Below are 19,266 nucleotides of genomic sequence, written 5' to 3' on the forward strand. Positions count from 1 at the left end.
GACAAGGATATTGTTTCCTGTAACTTGAACCCTCATTATCTGCGATTTATATTCCTGACTTTATGTGACACCTTGTAAATGATCACAATTAATTAGAATCGTTACAGTCATTAAATGTTTGTTAACAGTAATGCACAATGAGTTACATTGCTATTCAACAGGTGATGCTGCAGCTTATTTTAGAAACCTTGAAAGCCACCAGGTGGCGTTTTGAGCCTCAGAGTTGTTTTTCTGTAAACTGAGTTCCACACAATGAGCCATCCCAACCCCCCATATGTAGCCTACATTGATCATTTTAATCTTAACACACACACCAAAAAACATTTATATGAGAAATTAATATATGTGAAGCTTTTCTGGAAGTCTGTTCCCCCCTTAAATCGATGGGCTTCATCATATCCATCAGTTCTACATGGTCTATGCTGTAGGCATCATCCAAGACTTGGCTCTGTTGTTTTCTGTTGCACATGGATGTAGAGGCTCTAGTGTGTCTGGATATATGTGAGACCATATGTGTGGATTATATCACAGATGAATGTGTATACACATATTTGCCTGGTCATAAGGCTGGAAGCTGTGGACCTATAAAAAGATTCTGAGATGATGCTTCACTTGTGAATGTTATTATATATTAATTACAGTGTATGTAAATGTGTACTTTTATGTTTCTAGTGCAAACATATTCATTATTTTAATCCCTGAATGAAAGGCCTTAACATAAGTAGGGATGCGACTGTGTGGATGTATTCTTGTATTATAAATATAATCAATTACCTTTAAAGTCTCACCTATAAAAAAAAAACCCGTGGTTAACATTTCTTTGTGCTGTCTTTCAGCTGTTTGACCAAACTTGTCATTTGGCTCAAAGCCACACTTCTCTGCCTTGTTCCAGAAGGCGGAAGGAGGGGGCAGCGAAGCCCTGCGCATGCGCCCAAGGTTGTTTTTCACACAGGCTGTCGCTTAAAGTGAGCTGAGCTACGGGGGTTTCCTTGTCTTTGACTGGAGACCAACTAGCAGAGAGGTGGATGATAACAGCATCCTTTGCTGTTATTCAGCCATCACACATCTCAATGAACTGCTCGCAAAGAAACCACTGATCGTGCCTACTGCTTTTTGCAGGGCAGAGATACTGATCAGTGTCTAAAGACTGCATCCCTTTTTCTTATGAAATTATTTTTTCATAGACTCTTTTTTTAAAATTTCAAGGTCTCTGTAGCCTCTCTCTTTCCACCATGGTGCTAGGAAAGGTAAAGAGCTTCACAGTAAGCTATGACTGTCTCAATGACAGCAATGTTCCCGTCTTCTCCAGCGGGGACTGCGTCTCAGGGAGGGTGATCATCGAAGTCACCGGAGAAATCCGCGTGAAATCTCTCAAAATCCACGCTAAAGGATTTGCTAAAGTTCGTTGGACTGAATCGAGAAATGCTGGATCCAACACTGCCTACACGCAAAACTACACAGAAGAAGTGGAATATCTAAATCACAAAGACATTTTAATTGGGCACGAGAGAGGTAAGAGTGTGTTTGTTTTTTAAAATTATTGTTTTAGCAGAAGTTTTAGAGAAACTGACTGTGAAGATGCTCTTTGTGCTGGTTGGGGATCAGCTTCACTGGAGGATGCTGTTGTCCTGAATGTCAGTAACAGTGTTATTAAGATAATATTACACACTATAATAATATTTCATATTGTGGCATATTTTGTGTAGTGTTGTTGGTGTGAATTAATTTTGTGACATTGGCTGCATAGAGCTCCATCGTTACTTGTTTGTGTCAAGGTGTCAGAATGAATGACAGCAGCTTGGGCATCGTTGTTTTTCATAGTATTTCAAGTGTAAAACGACAATTATACACGTTTTTAAGTCACTGGGCGACAGAGTAAGAACTTACAGCAGGGTATCTGCAGCTTTGTTAAGCATTTTCGACGCAGAAAGGCACCTTATTTGGTGTTTCTTTGTAGCTTTTCTTAAGTTTCCACCCATTGTTCAAAGCGGTTCAATCCTGTTCAGAAAACTGGACCGGGAGGGGGTGGAGCAAAGCGCATACCCCTCCCTCACCCGTGTGTCATTGGCTGAGGTGCTCATGTGTGGCCAATGACATCACTCTTTTGCAGAGAGTGACAGAAAATTCTGCAACTTTTTAATTACGAAAACACCTGCAAAACAGTGAGTGGATAGAAGTACATGACGTTTTTAAAAATATATTTATATTAACAGCTGCAGTACAGCAGCAAATCTCTTTCTGTTCTTCTGTGTTGCCTCTGCACATATATGTTGTGCTGGACTATAATATTGTGTTGCATTGGCTTTACTGTCAGCATCTTTGTGCTTTAGACACACTGACGTCGCTTTATCCGCAGAATGGTTGTTTTTGATACTAAAAAATGCACCTATTGTGAGCATCTTTGTGCATATGTGCTTTTAATGGTTATAGCGAGCCAATCTGCAGCATCTTTACTTCTATAATTGAATGCCCAAATAGTTTCTGCAGCAACCCACAAAGTGTAAATGGTAAACTGGGTTTGGTTAGCTGTCATTCCGCTCGAATTTCAAGGCTTTGGTCATGTTAAGGCAGCAAAATGATCAGAACCAGAATAAAGGACCGATTGATGTTTGATGAGATAGATTGTTGCAAGCAAGACGTCGTTCACCAATAATGATACTTCAATGATACACAATGATACTTCGAATGTGTATTTCGCCACAAGCTCAAAATGAAACATTTCATGTGATGCTGGAGTGGATAAAACGTTCGGAAACTGCAGTAGTCGGTGGTCTGAACCATATCTATGGTCGGAACAAGCTTGTTAGTAGTGACTGCGGTGGGTGTCGCACAGTGAATGCGTAATGAGAGCAGAGCGGCTGTGGGAAGCTGCTCACACCGGTTTAGGCCGGTCTCCTCCTGCTGGAGTCTGCCGTTTGACTGACAGCTCCGCACTTGTTTACCACACGGCTGCTGCTAGGGGGAGGGAGTGCTGAGCTGGCAGAAGCACACCCGGCCTGTCGACCCAGCTCTTTAAAATGTACTCCTTTTATTAAAAAAAAAAAAGAAAAAATATTTATTATTAATTTACAACATTTTACAAGGATTTGAAGATTCCCTATCCTCCCTCTGAAAATAAAAAAAACATTTTGCCTTTTTTTTTTTTTAGAGATAAATGAAAAACAAATGAGTGATACAGATTTATCAACCATTAGGATTTTATTGTGGCCCCATATAGCCCAGTTTCCCTAATAATAACCTATGCATTTCCATCATATATGCCACAATAGGATGTAGTTCTTTGCTCATACAAATGCGCAATCTTGCATGCTCAGCTGAAGCCACCTTAAACATACAACTTCTTTGGTGTGCTCTAAATATTAGTCTTCTGCTCATCTCTCAATACATCAATTTTATAACAGACCGATATGATAGTAAAATCCGTTTATTCTCTTTTGTCTCCCCCACCCTGTGTTTTGGTATGACTTTCAGATGCCTTCGTAGAGCATTTTACCCAGGTATGGTATACATGTGTTTGGAATATTGTCCTCCTTGTCTTTCAGACGATGACAACTCGGAGGAAGGACTCACCACTATCCATTCAGGAAGACATGAGTATGCATTCAGCCTCGAGCTTCCACAGACGTAAGTGTCTCAGTACTACACTTGACTCAGAGATTAAATATCAGTATCAGCTGTAGCCCCTTGAAAGCTTTGGACAGTTAATATAACACCTTTCTCTTCTTTTTTTCCATTGTTTTTTCTTTAGACCTCTGGCTACCTCTTTCGAAGGGAAGCATGGCAGTGTGCGCTATTGGGTAAAGGCAGAACTCCACAGGCCATGGCTCCTGCCCATGAAGACCAAGAAGGAATTTACAGTCTTTGAGCACATTGACATCAACACTCCATTATTGCTGGTAGGTTCTTTTTAAAGGAAAATAACATTTTAATTGGCTGAAGCATTGCACAATGGGTATCTGACTTTAAGACTTGGTGTGACCATAACCTTTCCAATAATGACTGTCAAAGTGAAAATGTTGTCTAATTCTGAATGATTACCAAATGAATATCAGGAAATATGAAGTCTGTACATTATTATTAACAATTTTCGACAGAAATTAAAGGAAAAAACATTTGCTTATGCACCTGTATTCTTTTTTTCTTCAGTCACCACAGGCCGGCACAAAAGACAAGACGCTTTGCTGTTGGTTCTGCACCTCAGGTCCTATTTCCCTAAGTGCCAAAATTGAAAGGAAGGGATACACCCCAGGTGAGAATAAGTAAATGATTCATAATGCAACTGATAACCTTGCTGGTCATGTATTAACTAGATAATAAGTATTACACAATGTAGATCATTGCATTAATTAGTAATGACACACTGGATGATAAAAAAAAGATGATTACTGTTGATAGAAATGTAGAGAAACTTCAATTAACCTCTCCTCTGCTATCTCTGACCCTCTGTAGGAGAGTCAATCCAGATCTTTGCAGAGATTGAGAACTGCTCATCCCGCATGGTGGTGCCAAAGGCAGCCATCTACCAGACTCAGACCTTCTATGCCAAAGGGAAGATGAAGGAGGTCAAGCAGCTGGTGGCCAACCTGCGGGGAGAGTCTCTGTCCTCGGGCAAAACTGAGACCTGGAGCGGCAAGATGCTGAAGATCCCACCTGTCTCGCCCTCCATCCTGGACTGCAGCATCATCAGAGTGGAGTACTCCCTCATGGTGAGTACACTTTCACTTTATCTGGGCCACTCTCACACTCACATTTAGCATAGCTGCACTTTCCTCTTTCTGTTTGCCACTGTCCAGAATTCATATGCATAGAGAATTTGTTGTTTCTGGCCTAATTACAGTCTCCACTTGTCCTCATCATCACCATTACTTCGCCCCATTATCAGTACAAAATCAATATTTCCTAGTAAGCCAATAACTCTCCTGGTAAAAGACCTGCCTGACTCAGCTTGCATTGCCAAATCTGGGCCTTGGATTGCACCAGGTGTTATCTCCACATGCTGTTAAGAGCATTAGCCCAGAATATCTTTGGTAACACCTGCCTTGAGGGTGCTTATAACCTCTTTACCTTTCGAGCAGACAGCCACCAGGCGCGGGCTCTGTCTTGCATAAGCAATCGACCTCAAGTCATTGACCCACATATTGTTGAGCGAGTGCACAACCCATTTAGCCCAGACTGCCATGGTTTTATCTTATAGAGGATTAAAAAGCAGTTCATGCCGAATGCACTGCTCCAAAGCCTTTTATTTACTTCATTGCAGCAAATGTCTTATATTGCAGAATGACTTGCATATTCTAACCTGCTGTCGTGTCCTAATGTCTGTGCTCAGGTTTACGTGGACATACCTGGGGCGATCAACCTGTCCCTGAACCTGCCCTTGGTCATCGGAACCATCCCCCTCCACCCCTTCGGCTCCCGTACCTCCAGTGTCAGCAGCCAGTGCAGCATGAGCTGGCTGGGCATGGGTCTGCCTGAGAGGCCAGAGGGTAGGTTGAATCTCAAGGTCCTGATTCAGATTTGTAACTATTCCTGAGTGTGCTTCCCCAAGAATGCTAACATGTGGCTTGCTCTTCCTCTGCAGCTCCTCCAAGCTATGCAGAAATTGTGACAGAAGAGCAGAGGCAGAGCAGTCTGGATGTCCCAGCAGCCCGCGAGGAGCTGGACGGACCTCTCTTCGCCTACATTCACGAGTTCCGCTTCCAGCCTCCCCCTCTGTACTCCGAGGTAAGCAGACCAAATCATTTGTCTATTTATATTTCTCTTCTGACTCAATTAAATCAGCTCGGTATCAATATATAAACCCTCATTTTGTTCTCCTCACCCCTCCAGATCGATCCTAACCCAGATCACGCCAGACGTACAGAGGAGCGCCGGCTCGACGCCTGTCCATCTCGCTGAAGGGTATTCCTAAAATTTCCCCTGACAGACTTGGGGATCTCTAAAGAAACCTGCTTGCAAGGCTCAGCTTAGTTTACTTTTCTCCAACAACAACGTTCACACAACGCTGTTGGCATCTTGAGAAAAGTATCCAACCGACCAACCAACAAAGACTTGGACAAATACCCACAGTTGAGTTGGGTTGGACAAATCTGTTCCTGCCTTCCCTCAGCGAGAGAAACAGGAGTCACTAGTTTGGGGCAACGCTTCCTTTCTGTGTCAGCCTGCTGAGGGTGGGATGTATACAGATGAACACATATTCAATCTGTATGAAAAACCCCACTGGTAGCCAGAGTCCTGGCGATAGTATTGACAGTGACGATGAAGAATCAGCAAAGGCTCGGCCTGCCAAGCTCCTCTTTAACCCTTGATTCTTCTGTACTCATGGCACATAAGGACATGTCTCCTCACACAAAGGGCAGGACTAATCATGTCCCGACTTCAGCAGAATCGCCTATAGAAAACGGGAAGAAGAGAGAAAAATAACAACAACAACAATGTTCTAACCACCATATTCTGTATGAATGAGCATTCAGCGGCTGCACTCAACAACAGAGCAAAGACTTAGTCCTCCTGCCTCATTTTGGATTTTTGTTTTGCACATTTTATTCTTTACTTGACTTGTGTGGCTCTGTTTAATGAGAATTGAAAAAAAAATCACTAATAGTTTGGTTCCAGCCTTGTATGTGCCAGACTAAAAATATGAGACTGCAGGCTTAACTTTTATCTGCATAACCTTGAGCAACGCTGAGAACAGGATTTGATTTTGGAAAAAAAGATTGACAAGGACAAGAACAATGCACTGAATTTAAGATTTTTCTTTTTCTCCTTATGACATTTCCTCAGTGACTTATAACAACTAGACTGGACTTTTACAACAACTACAGCACACTATCTCCATCTGGAAGCTCTTTAAGATGTTGCCTCCTCAGCTTGGATCCAAGTGTGTGGCTTCCCTCCTCTTTTAGTTTAGTTATGTTATCTTTTTGTATTTAGCTTCAATCGTAGAATAGCTTTTAGCCTTTTTTGTGTTGAGGTTGCTCTGGATTTGGACTAGGAGGGTTGCAGACCTGCATTTGCCACTCAAATTGTAGCTGAAGAGAGAAGTGTGAATCTGTGTGTGTGAGTGTGTGTGTCTGTGTGTGTGAGTGTGTGTGTGTTTGTGTGTATGAAAGAGAGAGGGTGGTACATTGTGGAGGGACTCGCTTCATCCTAATTACCTGCAGCCCCTCTACTCCTAATCTCAGGGCAAGCCAGGCTTGCATAACTGCCCAAAAAGCACTGTCTCAGGTGGTCGTCTCACTTGCCAAACGGTTGGGAAAAAAAGAGAAAAAATGTTATAGGTTTTCTTTAAAAAATTGCACTGTTAAAAATGATTTTTTTTTAAAACTACCAAAACAAGAGAATAGACCTGCAGAAAAGCAAGGCAGCTTTCTGAGATTAATAACATTCCCTTTTTGTCCTGCTGCACTTGCCCAGTTCATCCAACCAACAGTTAGATTTGACCAGACCAGTGAAGCCAGAATGCTAGCTATAAAAAAAAAAAAGGAAAAAGAGATGTGACTCTGCTTCTGCATTAAAGGAGCAAACCCAGCACAAATGAAAAGCTGGGGACGTTGCTGAACCTCTGTTCAGACTGGTCAGAACAAGTAGTAGTAGGTTGACATGAGTAATACATTGGTTTTCTAACTCATTCAACACAAAAGACCAGCTGCAACAGAGGTTTGACATAGTCAGGAAAAAAGCAGCGCTTTTTTGATAATAAAATGATGATAATAAAATAAGCATTTCATGGTGAAGGTCTGGAGGAAAAAACATTTGGTACTAACAATGTTATACTAGAGGATTTTTCAGTAAAGCAGTGTTGTGTAGGACGCAAATGTATTATTTAATTTTTTTTCTTTTTAAGATTAGATTTTTTTTTTAAAGTTTACATTTTTAACGTAGCTGACACAAGTTTGTGTGTATGTGTATGTGTGTATGTGTGCACGCTCTTATCGAGATCCAGCTGGCGACTAAATATACAGCTTCTGACAGTAATCGACAGACTGCAGATTATTAAAGTGATCTTATCTTAGTGGCCTTGACACAGAAAAGACCTGATCATGATTCTTCATTTTTCAGCGTCTATGTTAACCCTTGTTCTCCTTTTATTATGTTTGTACACATCTATATGTTTGAGACCTTTTCCATGTTTTTTTCAAAAGGACAAAAAGGGAAGAGGAAAAAAAAGTCCTTTAGAAGCAAGTGTTTTAAAACATCCTGGACGGGCCTCTTGATTGTGTTCATTTTCTGAAGCTGATGAGTTGGTAGACTTTTATTATTTTTCCATGTATTTCTGGGCATTGATTTAGTTTGCTTTGTAGTTTAACAAGCAACTTTCCTGAGTTAGTCTCCCTGACCTCTCTGATCCCCCTCAGGGCTGGGGGTGGCAGCCGTTGACCAGCACCCTTCCCCCCTCTGAGGTAACATTTAGGTAACATGGGCTAGCAGACATACCGCTTCTTCCACTGTAAACTCATGTTCTATCTTAATATATTTGTTTGCAGTTCTTTGTTTGGATTTTTATCTTAGGGAAACTGAATCGAGCTACACGGTAATGAATAAGCTTACATATTTGTTTCAGGTTGGTCAATTCCATAGTCCATTTGCTTGGGCTGCAGAGTAGTCCAGTGTCAAAACTAAGCTAAACTCCTGACCTAATAAAGGCAGGAACTGAAATGTTCACAGATACAGAACCTAGGAGACGGGGTCTGAAACATTTTAGAAACAAGTGCAATATCACTCACTGAATTTTCTTCATTCTCCATTTGTAAGTTTGTTTTTATCTTTTTTTGTCTGTCAATCATGACGATGTATAGATATTCTATGAATATACTATGTTCTGAATGGTTTAACCTTTTGTCTAGTTCTTCCTTTTGATTTGAATAAACGTTTTGTTCTAAATTACAATGAACTGTGACGTGAATCTTTGTGCAACGCTGAACACAGTTATACAAGTGCACCCTATACACTATGAACTTGATTATATTAAATATACTTGAATTAGTGAAGATAAAGTACACACTTTTACACATTCCCTTTGTTTTGTCTGGGCACCAATGCTTGACAGAGTTACAACAACATATCCCTTCAACTGAAAAGCAAACAGTGTCCAAAAGAAGCCGCAGATGATTAATCATTACCCATTGCTCTATCCCAAATCCATTTTATTTGGGTCATTTCTGCTTCAGATTAGAAGCAAACAAGTTGCCACTCTGCAGGACCCAGATTATCCTCTGAAAATTAGTACAGCACTGCCCCTAGAGGTTGGTTTAAAAACTACACCTGGCTTTTGCCCAAAGACTTGCATTCATAGGCGTCATTTACACTGGTGGCGCTGGGGACATGTCCCCAGGACTTTCTGAAATTGACGTCACCATCACACTTGAAAAGCTAATTTGTTCAAAAACAGCGTTCTCAAAAACAGAACATAGATAAAATGCATGGGACATGTTTTGAATGTGCAGAAAGTTTTGAACATGATTAGAAATCTTGCCAAAACACATATGAGCTATAAAAATCCAGTTGTTTATAGATTAATTGAAATTATTAAAATTAAGATTGGTGCCATATGCACTTTAAAAAGTTACTACTGCAAAGGGAAGACTTAATCATGCCTACACATGTGTTGACTCAGCAGATTAAATGAGAAAAGATGATTTACAGGGGAATTAATATTTTAAAGCAATACAGAATGCCTGAGAGCCTCAATGCATTATATCCCATTATAGGTTTATGTTTTGAAGTGTCACTGGTGCCTGGATTTTGAGTTTCCTTTCACTAGAGACATGTCTACTGTGAATAAACAATCATCAGAATGCAAAAAATTAAGTATTTGATACTTAAAATATCCTTGCGGACGACCCGCACACAATGTTTGTTTCTGACTCGCCGTATTTATCTGACCTTTTACCGATCCCCACATTACATTCACTTACTGTGGGGTTCCCTCAGGTCAGAAGAAGAGAGGCAAAGCCAGAGGAAAAAAGCTGCACTTTCTTCTTTTCTTAAGTACCACTTATGTCTATGATGTGACTGCTTCAGGTCTGAGCTATTCAGAGTGCCTTCTTACTTCATATTACAGGCTCATTTCGCTTTTATTGGTGGAAGAAAAAATAAAATATGTCCATCAATATGTCTAATATAAGAAAATAGCGAAAATTACGGTGCATATCTTTAAATGCTGACCAGTCAAAGTTAGCTACTGGATTCTTATTAAACTTACACCTTTCTGATAAACCTGATACTAATATGACACAGTGTGTCAATATATTAAAATGTTAAATTGTAATTTAGCTGTTGCATCCTTTGAAAAGAAATATAGACGAGTCACCCCTCTCTAGGAAGGTCTCACTGAAACCCGATAGGAGTCGAGGGCGGCAGGCCAAGTGAACCACAGTCACCAGTCCACATATAACAAAACACATGATTTATTGATCCCTGCTGAAAGATGCATGCACTAGAAAGTACACGCAGGCCTGCTGCAGAGCAATGATGGAGGAGTCATCAGCATGATACTTAAATCTTTTGTAATTGCCAATACAGTGTTTAAGCGTCAGATATTGACATTTATTGACTTTGACTACTTTTATTTTCCAAGTTTTTTGGTGTTGGCACCTCACCCGCTGGTGGGCAGGTGGTTTTAAAGAGATTAAATGTAATGTCTTTGTGCAGTTTTCAATTGAATACATGTCACAACGGATTAGCAAATGATCACATTCTCTTTACATAACGTTACTTAATATTATCAATCCCTTCATGGTTGTGAAATCCTTGTAGCTTGATTTGTCTCAGGCCAAAGTAGATATTTGACTCTATTTTTAAAACAGTGCTGCTCTCATTCTGGTACCAGTTTGTCTACACATGACCTATTCATAATGTCCAGTCGTCTGTTTCGTGAGCAGTCAATCAATTTTGCTCGTAGCGCATCGACTTGTGTACTACGTCAACCAAGTTTTAAACTAATTGATTTTGTTGGAAACTACAAGCATGTATGCACAAATGAGCTCAGCAAATTCGATCATGCTGGATGTGAATGAATACACTGTGCTGTATTGAATGCCTCGGAACAAAATGGTCAGAGTGATCTCTGAAAAGGCATGAATGTCACCTCTATTGCATAACTCAACCTGGTAGTTTTTGATGTCTAAATGTGCTCTGTGACGCAGTAACTGTAGTGGGTCAGGGTCTAAATATTTACCCGAAATCGACATGTCCAATCCAAAGTATCGGCTCATCAATTTTACTGGTAATTTTTGCAAATTATCAGTTTTAGCCAGCATCAGTGATGACTCAGCAGCTCTGTTAGCTTTGACCAAGCACTTCAGTGTGCCTTTGTCCCCTCCCCATCTCCCCTCAGCCCCCCCGGCCCCCTTTGGCTTTTGTGGGCTCAGGCCTTTGTGGGTGTCTGACCCCTGCAGAAAAAGGAGGAGGGGATTATTGAGGGAGAGCATAGTTTGGGGCGGCGTGCATGTATGTGTGTGTGGTGGGAGTGTTGATTAGCAAGTGCTGACGCTACACAGGCCTCAGCTGTTTCCTCTCACCAGCTAATCCCACTACCCAGAAGCCCCTGTGATCCAGAGGTTCTCGGCAGCTTGCTGTGACCAGGCACGTTCAGCATTGATGGGGAGGGGTTTGGACTGAGGCCCCCCGTACTCCTGCTTGCCAGTGCCACATCATCACTGTGACATAATAGAAAAACACACACACATCTCTGCACTGAGGCTTGGAGCGCAGCATCGATGCAAGCCCACACATTCCTCGAAACAATGGAACAACCAAAATCACTGCAGGTCTGAAATGTTCTGCAGAAATAGATCCACAGGTAGTGATATGACTTAATTAATGTGTCTTGAGAAATTCTAATTTGTGACTGATGTTTAATTAAAGCCAGAAAAGTATACTGGAATTAAATGTTCTATTGTTTTCCTGCATGGCATCATATAATCAGACTAAAATAATATATAAGTCCATAAAACATGTTGCACACATTCATCCTGCCCCTTTGAAGAGGAAGTCTGACCTCTGCAGCTCATAACTTGAATAAGTGACAGAATTGAGCTACTGTATACTTATCATTAACACAGATGCTTCTCTGTAAATCTTACAGATTTGTGTCAAACATTAACTCTATCTAACTTATTTGCTAAATGACGCTACAAGAAAAGTTCAACAAGGAAGGTCACTACTTCCCAGCACTGCTGACACACAGTTAATATCTCTCCAAGGATCTGATCTAATCTATTTATTCACCACTGTTCTTTCTGTGCTTAATCCTGAACCAAATGATGTATTTCAATCATTCTTTAATGGTTAATCACATGCAACAATGACTTTTGAATGCATTTTCAAATAAAGTGCCAGAGTGCATGAAAAGCATTTTAAAAATGCTTTTCAATGATCTCAACAGAGGTCAAGGCTAAGGCCCGAATGTCCTCAAATCCTAGAAACACCCCTAGGAACAAATGCTATGTCCAATAACTGGTCCTGGCCTCCTGTTATTTTGCAAAAGAGCTCCCCAGGCAAAGTTAGTTGAGTATCTTTGATATAGGCTATCTTCATTACCTTATCCTAGCCTTTCTATACTCTTCCTTTCCAGCATTCCCACCAGCATCCAAAACCTCAACTCGCCAGGTATTGTAGGCCATAGCTTATCTTAGCTTATCTTCAAGTTCCTCATCTCACCCACAGATATGTAATTTCAGCATGTTAACCCAAGGTTTTGAGTTTACATCAAGTCTATGTCACACATGTGTATGTTGCATATTGTCTCACGATTGGCAGACAAACAACTTGTTTCAATGTCACGCGCCGGTTTTAAGCAAAGAAACTTTTGTCTCTCAGTAGAAAATTGTGCAAAAACCCTCTGGTCAACACACACATTACTGTGCAGTATAGGTCAAACATCCAACTGAAGTAGCAATGATAGAGAATTACTTTTACAGAATCTGTGTTTGCAGGCAGTTACTTAATACATCCGGTAGGAAAGTACATCAAGGAACACCAGTCACTGAACTTTTTTTCTTATCCGCCCTTCTTAACCTACACTCACACGCTCACACACAGCAGCAGCAGCAGCACTGCAGCCAGCTCGCCATCTGTCCTGAGTACAGACTTGCTCTGTTTTCCTCTATAGGCACAAAGAAAGGAACAGAGATAGAGCTACAGATAGACTGAAGGGAGAGGCGGAGGGGGGAGCAATTTTTTTTTCAAGGGCTTTTCTTCATGATCTTTCCTGGCAGCTGGTTCATTCCAGTTTGAAGCACTTCTGCGCGAGGAGGCTGACAGCAGGCTGCTGCTTTTTCGTCACTGAAAGCTGGACTGTTTTTCGACCTTGCCGGGAACAAGTTGTTTACCTTCACTGAATGCACCACATTGGACAGCTGAAAAGAGAATATCTTACCATGACACAAAGAAAGACCTTTCCCATTGTTTATTTACTTTGCAGTAATTTTCCTTCAACACAGATAGAACAGCCTTTTGTACCCGAATCTTTTCTTTATCAACACATGGCCCTTTTAACTGCAGAAACATTTTAAATTAATATTGATGCAGTGTGTGCATGTCAACAGCAGCTGCTGCACAAAAACACTATCTGTCGCTTGTCAGTTTTGGACTGCTTGACTCTTAGTTAGTCCCTCCATGAGAGACACATGTCAGATTCCTCTTCTAATCTGAGCCTCATGTCTCTCGAGTCTGTCCTCGCCTTGCTAATGTGTCGTCTCTTCTGACCAGTGTGCAAAAATGTAATTGCTGTTTTTTAAAGAAAGAGGGCAGTTTGCTGTGATCAACAGTAACAACGGCCTCGACACATAGACTGAGTATAATTTATGGTGATGGTGCTAATTGGAAATCCTTTTAAATATCCTCAGTGGGGCTGTATGGCCTGTTGTGGCCCTCCATATTTAGTATGGACAGGAACCTGATAGCCACAGTGACACTGTGCTATGTTCCCATGCCAGGACTCCCATCCCCGCCATACCAAAGTCCCAGCATGGTCAGCATTCCACCTCCAACCATCCTTCACACACAAACACTGTACTCCACTGGCATGTTTGCAGCTTACACAGCACCACAAGTTCAAGACCCTGTCATTACTACGACCAGGAAAAGTCCTGCATCGTTTGCCCGTCTTTTTGCAATGCCCAGAATAGATAGAGTTAAAGGAGAGGGTCAGGTTCAAGGGACTGAAGATAACTTTAGGTGTATTTTAATTGTCCAAGGAGAAATACAGTATGTACTAAACTGGGCTATCATAAAGCTGGTGCAGGCATGGTTTTTTTTGGCATCATTGGGCAAAGAATGAAATTTCATTGTAATAATGAAATGTCATCCTAATTCAAGTCATCTGAGAGAAATATAGCTAGCCAGTGACTACATTTTCTATTCCTATTCTTTCTATGGTAAAATCCTGATTCAAAGAAGATCCTGCAAAAAAAGTTTGCTCTTTTAGCACTGGCAACAGCTGCCTACATTGCAAAGGAACCTCAACCAAAATGAAGAAGGACTTATCAAAAAGAGAGTATAAAAGAGAGTTTGACCATAACTCAATAAAACTCGTCAAAGGCTCACAGCTGCAGCTAGTTCAAGTTCATATTTGTGTAGCTAGCTTGAGGCTCAAGCCACAGTGTGTCATCTCAAAGGGCTTTACAGGCCCACAAGTTTGCAAACAGGTCATTTTCATAGAGTTTCTGCTATAAAACGGAATCGGGATCACAGTCACAATTCAGATAAAGTTTGTCGCTCTCCTGAAAACTGCCTATCCCAGCGCTAATTGCACTTGTGAGGCACGAGGAGAGATGTTGAGTACATCCAGCCCTTGAGTGGCTGTTGTAACTGAGCTCACAGGGTCTGGCAAAAACAAGCTCAGTGCACGATGGAGAATGATGTCACTTTGATTTCATATTTTCAGGCTGCAGAGGGATTACAAAGTCTACAGCTATACTGTTGTGTAAGTAGGATTTTAGCCATGCTCTGCTGCTTATACCGTCATCCCATCCAGCAGAGGTAAACAGAACGCATTGTCAGGCCTGATTATAATACTTCAGAATCCTGTCAGAGCCAGGCCACAAAGAAAAAGTCAGCCTGAGTTCAATTTTGACACACTGCATTTTGATGTATGCCTTTCTTGCTCTTTCTTTCCTTTCCTCTGTTTTTTCCAGCATTTGTCATCCACTTTATTTCACACTGTTTTCTTCCACCCCTTGCTGGTCTTCAGAAAACCGCTTCAGCTTAGTCAGAGCTGTGCTACTTCTAGACTTTCAACCAAAACAATGAAGAGAGAGCATATTCCCCTGGTTTTTTAGCAACACTTCACTGGCTCCCAGTGTCTTTCAGAATAGATTTTGAGGTTCTTTTACTTGTTTTTACAGCTTTTAATGGTTTGGGACCGGCCTAGGTTGCAGACTCTCTCTGCCATCAGCTCTCAGAACTTCTTCTGTTGGGTTTTAAAAATACACACAATTATACACTTAGGAAAATAGGCAGTGCAGCCTTTTATTTTCTTTAAACTATGCACCAAAAAATATGGAATACTCCACCAAAAGAGATGCAGATGCTCTGTGACAGTTTTTAAACAACGGCTGAAAACTTACTTATTGAATTTGGTTTTTAGAAATTATGATCCTCTTATTTTAATTATTCCTAAAGTTCTCTGTTTTTTATTCACTTGTTTATGTGTAATCATCCATTGTATTGTCTAATTTTGTTGTCTATTTGCCCTTGGGTTTCAATAATTATTTTTATTTTATAACACTTTGAGTTTCATCTCTTGTATGGAAAGCACCCTATAAATAAACTTTATTATTTCTTTTACTACTAAACTTTCCATTTTAAGTCTAACTTGGCCATCAGATGTGTTTGAAATGATGGTTTGAAGACTATGGTAACACTATATGAGTTGGCACTAACCATCTGAGAAAGACCCAAGGAGAAACACAAAGTCAGCCTGACATTACCAACACGTCTCTATGTTCAAAATGTAGCACACAACATACAGTAAAGCTGTGTACTATGCAACTCAGATTACTGCATTTCCTCGCCATGGTGAGCAGTGGTGGGTGCTCTGCTCTATTCTGAGAGCTTGAGGGGAGGAATGTGAGAGTTTTCACCAGTGACACTCTCTCACTCCCTGTTATGTCACACAGGATTCAGCTCCAGAACAGAGTGGGTGAAGTTCTGTTGTAGCCCTGAAAAAGAACCTGAAATTGGAAATGCACAGATGTTGCTGTTAAGACCTTGTTAAGCAGTGAATTAAGTTTATGTCTGCATTAATTGCTGTGTCTTAATTTAGTATCTCCTTTTACCAGTTCATTAAAGAACATTTTATGTGAGAACAAAGACGCAGGGGTTAGACAGAATAATGTTATAATATAATATAATGTAATAACACCTCTTGGAAGTTAAGATCCCAGGTGTTCCTTTGAAGTCCCTTTTCATGTCTGCTATTAATTGCTATTTGTGGTGTATAAAACATGATAGCTAGGTCAAGCGTGATTATACAAGGTGAAACTTGATGTGCTCTTTATGCAACTCCCTCCCCAAAGTCCTTAGACCTTAAGGTCTGATAGGCCAGGCTGAGGAGTGCTGTTTCACCACTTGTCTTATTTTACCCTGCCGGTCCCCGGTCGAAGTTGCTCAGTTTCCTTTTTTAGCAACGGCTGACTCATAGCATAGCTCCCATCCCCCCTCAGCTCCCTAGCAATGTCCCTGCTCAGCTTTAACTCTCCCTCTCCGTGCCTGCTCAGATTCTCCTGAGTCACAGGGAGCAAAGAGACACCCCTCCTTTCCATTCAGACCCCCTCTCCACCCCCCAGCCCCCACTGGTGCGTCGCGCTCCTGAAAAACAACAGGTGCAGCGGGGCCTGCAGAGGGCGGGCCGTCTGGTGGGCAGCGTGTCGAAGCCTTCCAGTTACTTCTCACTATTACCCCCCCCCCCCCCGCCTCCAAACACCCAGTCTGTCGCCTCTTCCTCCAATCCTTCACTCAACCTCTCTAAACCCTTTCACCCTGTCTGCTTGTCCCTCCACTTCTGTCTCTGCACTTGTTCCGTCTCCGCCACGACTCCGCTCCTGTAATCTCAGACTCCTGCCACTCTCTCAATTGGATGCACATTCTTTCCAGGAAAATGATGCGTTGTCCTCTACAATCGCGCCTGCACACATGGGTGGATTATGAGACAATGGGCCCCTGGGCAAAGACATGCAAAAGGCCCCCACCACCTGTCCTACATAGGAGCAAGATGCCGATGTTATAGTTGTTTAGCCTCTTTTTGTCATTATTTTGTATCTCTTTGTGGCTGTCTTGTGTCGCTTTGTTATTGTATAGGTCTTTTTTTTTGTTTTGTTGCAGTTGTAGACTACTATACCTGATGAAGTATGGATGATGTACAAGATATGTATTTCTCTCAACTTTTTGGTGCTTGACATGAGGTTGAGGTTTACTATTTTCTTTTCCTTTTGTAGTTATTTTTTGTCTGTGGTTGTTTTGCCCCTTTCTTGACTTTCTTCCTGGTTGGTTCATTCTCTTTGAGGGACATTTTGTAGGTCAGGACCAGGGGGGGTCCTGGGCCTGGGCCCACTTAAATAATCCATCCATGTCTACACAGCGTTGAGTTTACCACAAAAATGACTTCTGTTTCAAAACTTTTTTAAAATTATTTTTTAAAGATTTTTCGCTCTGTTAGACAAACTCCCCTTCTCCCTGCCCCTTTTCTTTCCATGCCCCTCATAGCTCTCTCTTTACTGTAAGATATACTGCTGAACCCTCATAAGTGTGAGAAGCAGATGTTTCTGCAATGACCCTGCTTTTCGTGGCGTCACATTCCCAAACTTCTCCAACAGCCGCCTGTTATGTGCGCCAAAGGTTTGCTCTTTGAATGCAGCCTGTACAGTTTCTAGGCCATCACTGGTGTTGTGCACACAGTGGTTTCCAAATATCACATGGTCTTTCTTCTCTAACCCAGATCTCTCCGTTTAACACCCTCTAAGTGATAGCCCACTGACTCCCAAAATAGCATAGCGTGGCTTTATCCACACAGTAAAATGGAGCGGGTTGTACAATACTTCAGAGGGGAAAGTACATGTTTACAAGTCTGAAAAGGGTTAGTGGGTTAGTTTTGGAAAAGCTCCAGCTACTGTATATTTTTTTCTTATCTTTTTCATGACATTTGCATCAAAAAACATACTAAAACACACACTGAAAGTTAAAGTATACTTTTTCTGAATTTGTTAAATTTCTTAGTAAATGTCTCCACAGATGTTGTTGATGGGCATGGGGCACTCTTTCTACTCCTTCTACTATTTTAGGTTTATACGCGCTTGAGCCTTTAGATCTGCTGTTACACTGTCAAGACATAAACCCTCTTTACTGTGAGGGAACTCATAAAACTTCTATTTGGCCTTGCTCAAAATAGGACTGGGACACTTGTTGTTGATTAGTCTATATATGAGCTGACATTAAAAACGACCCTGCGGCAGCGGCAGCGGCAGCGTGATTGTAAAGAGCTGAGATGAGTGATGACGATTTCTGCTCTACAATTTAAAGCATCTACAGCATTGTGTTGTTCTCCCTTTGCTGCCTCATTATAGATATAAGACCGGAAATGGAAAAGCAGACATATCTGTAAATCTTTTCAATATGAAAAACCCTTCCTGAAGCCACTCATATCTGATATATCAGTTATTTATCCATATTTGTTAGCTAGTTAGTTGGGAGATTTAATGGCTTTCAAGAAGGCCGAAGATGCTGTGTTTAGATAATGTTTCAAGCATCTACAAGCACATTTCATTTTGTGTTATTTAAGAAGCTTATATGCAAATAATTAATCATTTTAATAATAAACAATTTGGTGCTTTGAGGGCACAAAAAATGTTCAATTCAATGTGACTTTCTGTGTAAATTCCAGTTTGCTACCCGAGTACAGATAAAAAGACGCATAATAGTGTGTCTGTACACGTCTAATCTCAGAGAAGGAGGGCCAATTCATGAGCATAATTTCAAATCTTAAAATTCTCTCCATCTATTGTATGACTGACCAAGGACTTGTGTTATTCCACAAGTGGAAGTATCCTTGGGCAAGATACTGAACCCCAAATTGCTCCCGATGCTACAATCATCGGTGGGTGAATCAATTCCAGATGGCGGCACCATGTAGGGTAGCCTCGGCCTCCAGAATAAATGTGTGGGTGAATGGGTGAACGAGCGCTGTCTGTAGGCTTAAAGCACTTCGAGTGGTCGCTAAGACTAGAAAAGCTTTATGCAATCCATTTATGTTGCCACAGTATCAGCCAT

General features: G+C 41.2%; 1 protein-coding gene across 1 annotated transcript; it reads left to right on the forward strand.

The window, feature by feature from the left end:
- The first annotated feature begins 977 nt into the window (after window positions 1-977).
- On the forward strand, window positions 978-8,886 carry arrdc3a (arrestin domain containing 3a). The gene is made up of 8 exons (XM_059336906.1): window positions 978-1,512; window positions 3,543-3,624; window positions 3,749-3,896; window positions 4,147-4,249; window positions 4,450-4,706; window positions 5,327-5,483; window positions 5,579-5,721; window positions 5,827-8,886. Exons 1-8 carry the CDS (start codon window positions 1,233-1,235, stop codon window positions 5,893-5,895), a joined length of 1,239 nt encoding a protein of 412 aa, XP_059192889.1. The 5' UTR covers window positions 978-1,232; the 3' UTR covers window positions 5,896-8,886.
- Window positions 8,887-19,266: the final 10,380 nt, after the last annotated feature.

Source organism: Centropristis striata, chromosome 7, assembly GCF_030273125.1.
Source record: "Centropristis striata isolate RG_2023a ecotype Rhode Island chromosome 7, C.striata_1.0, whole genome shotgun sequence".
NCBI lineage: Eukaryota > Metazoa > Chordata > Actinopteri > Perciformes > Serranidae > Centropristis > Centropristis striata.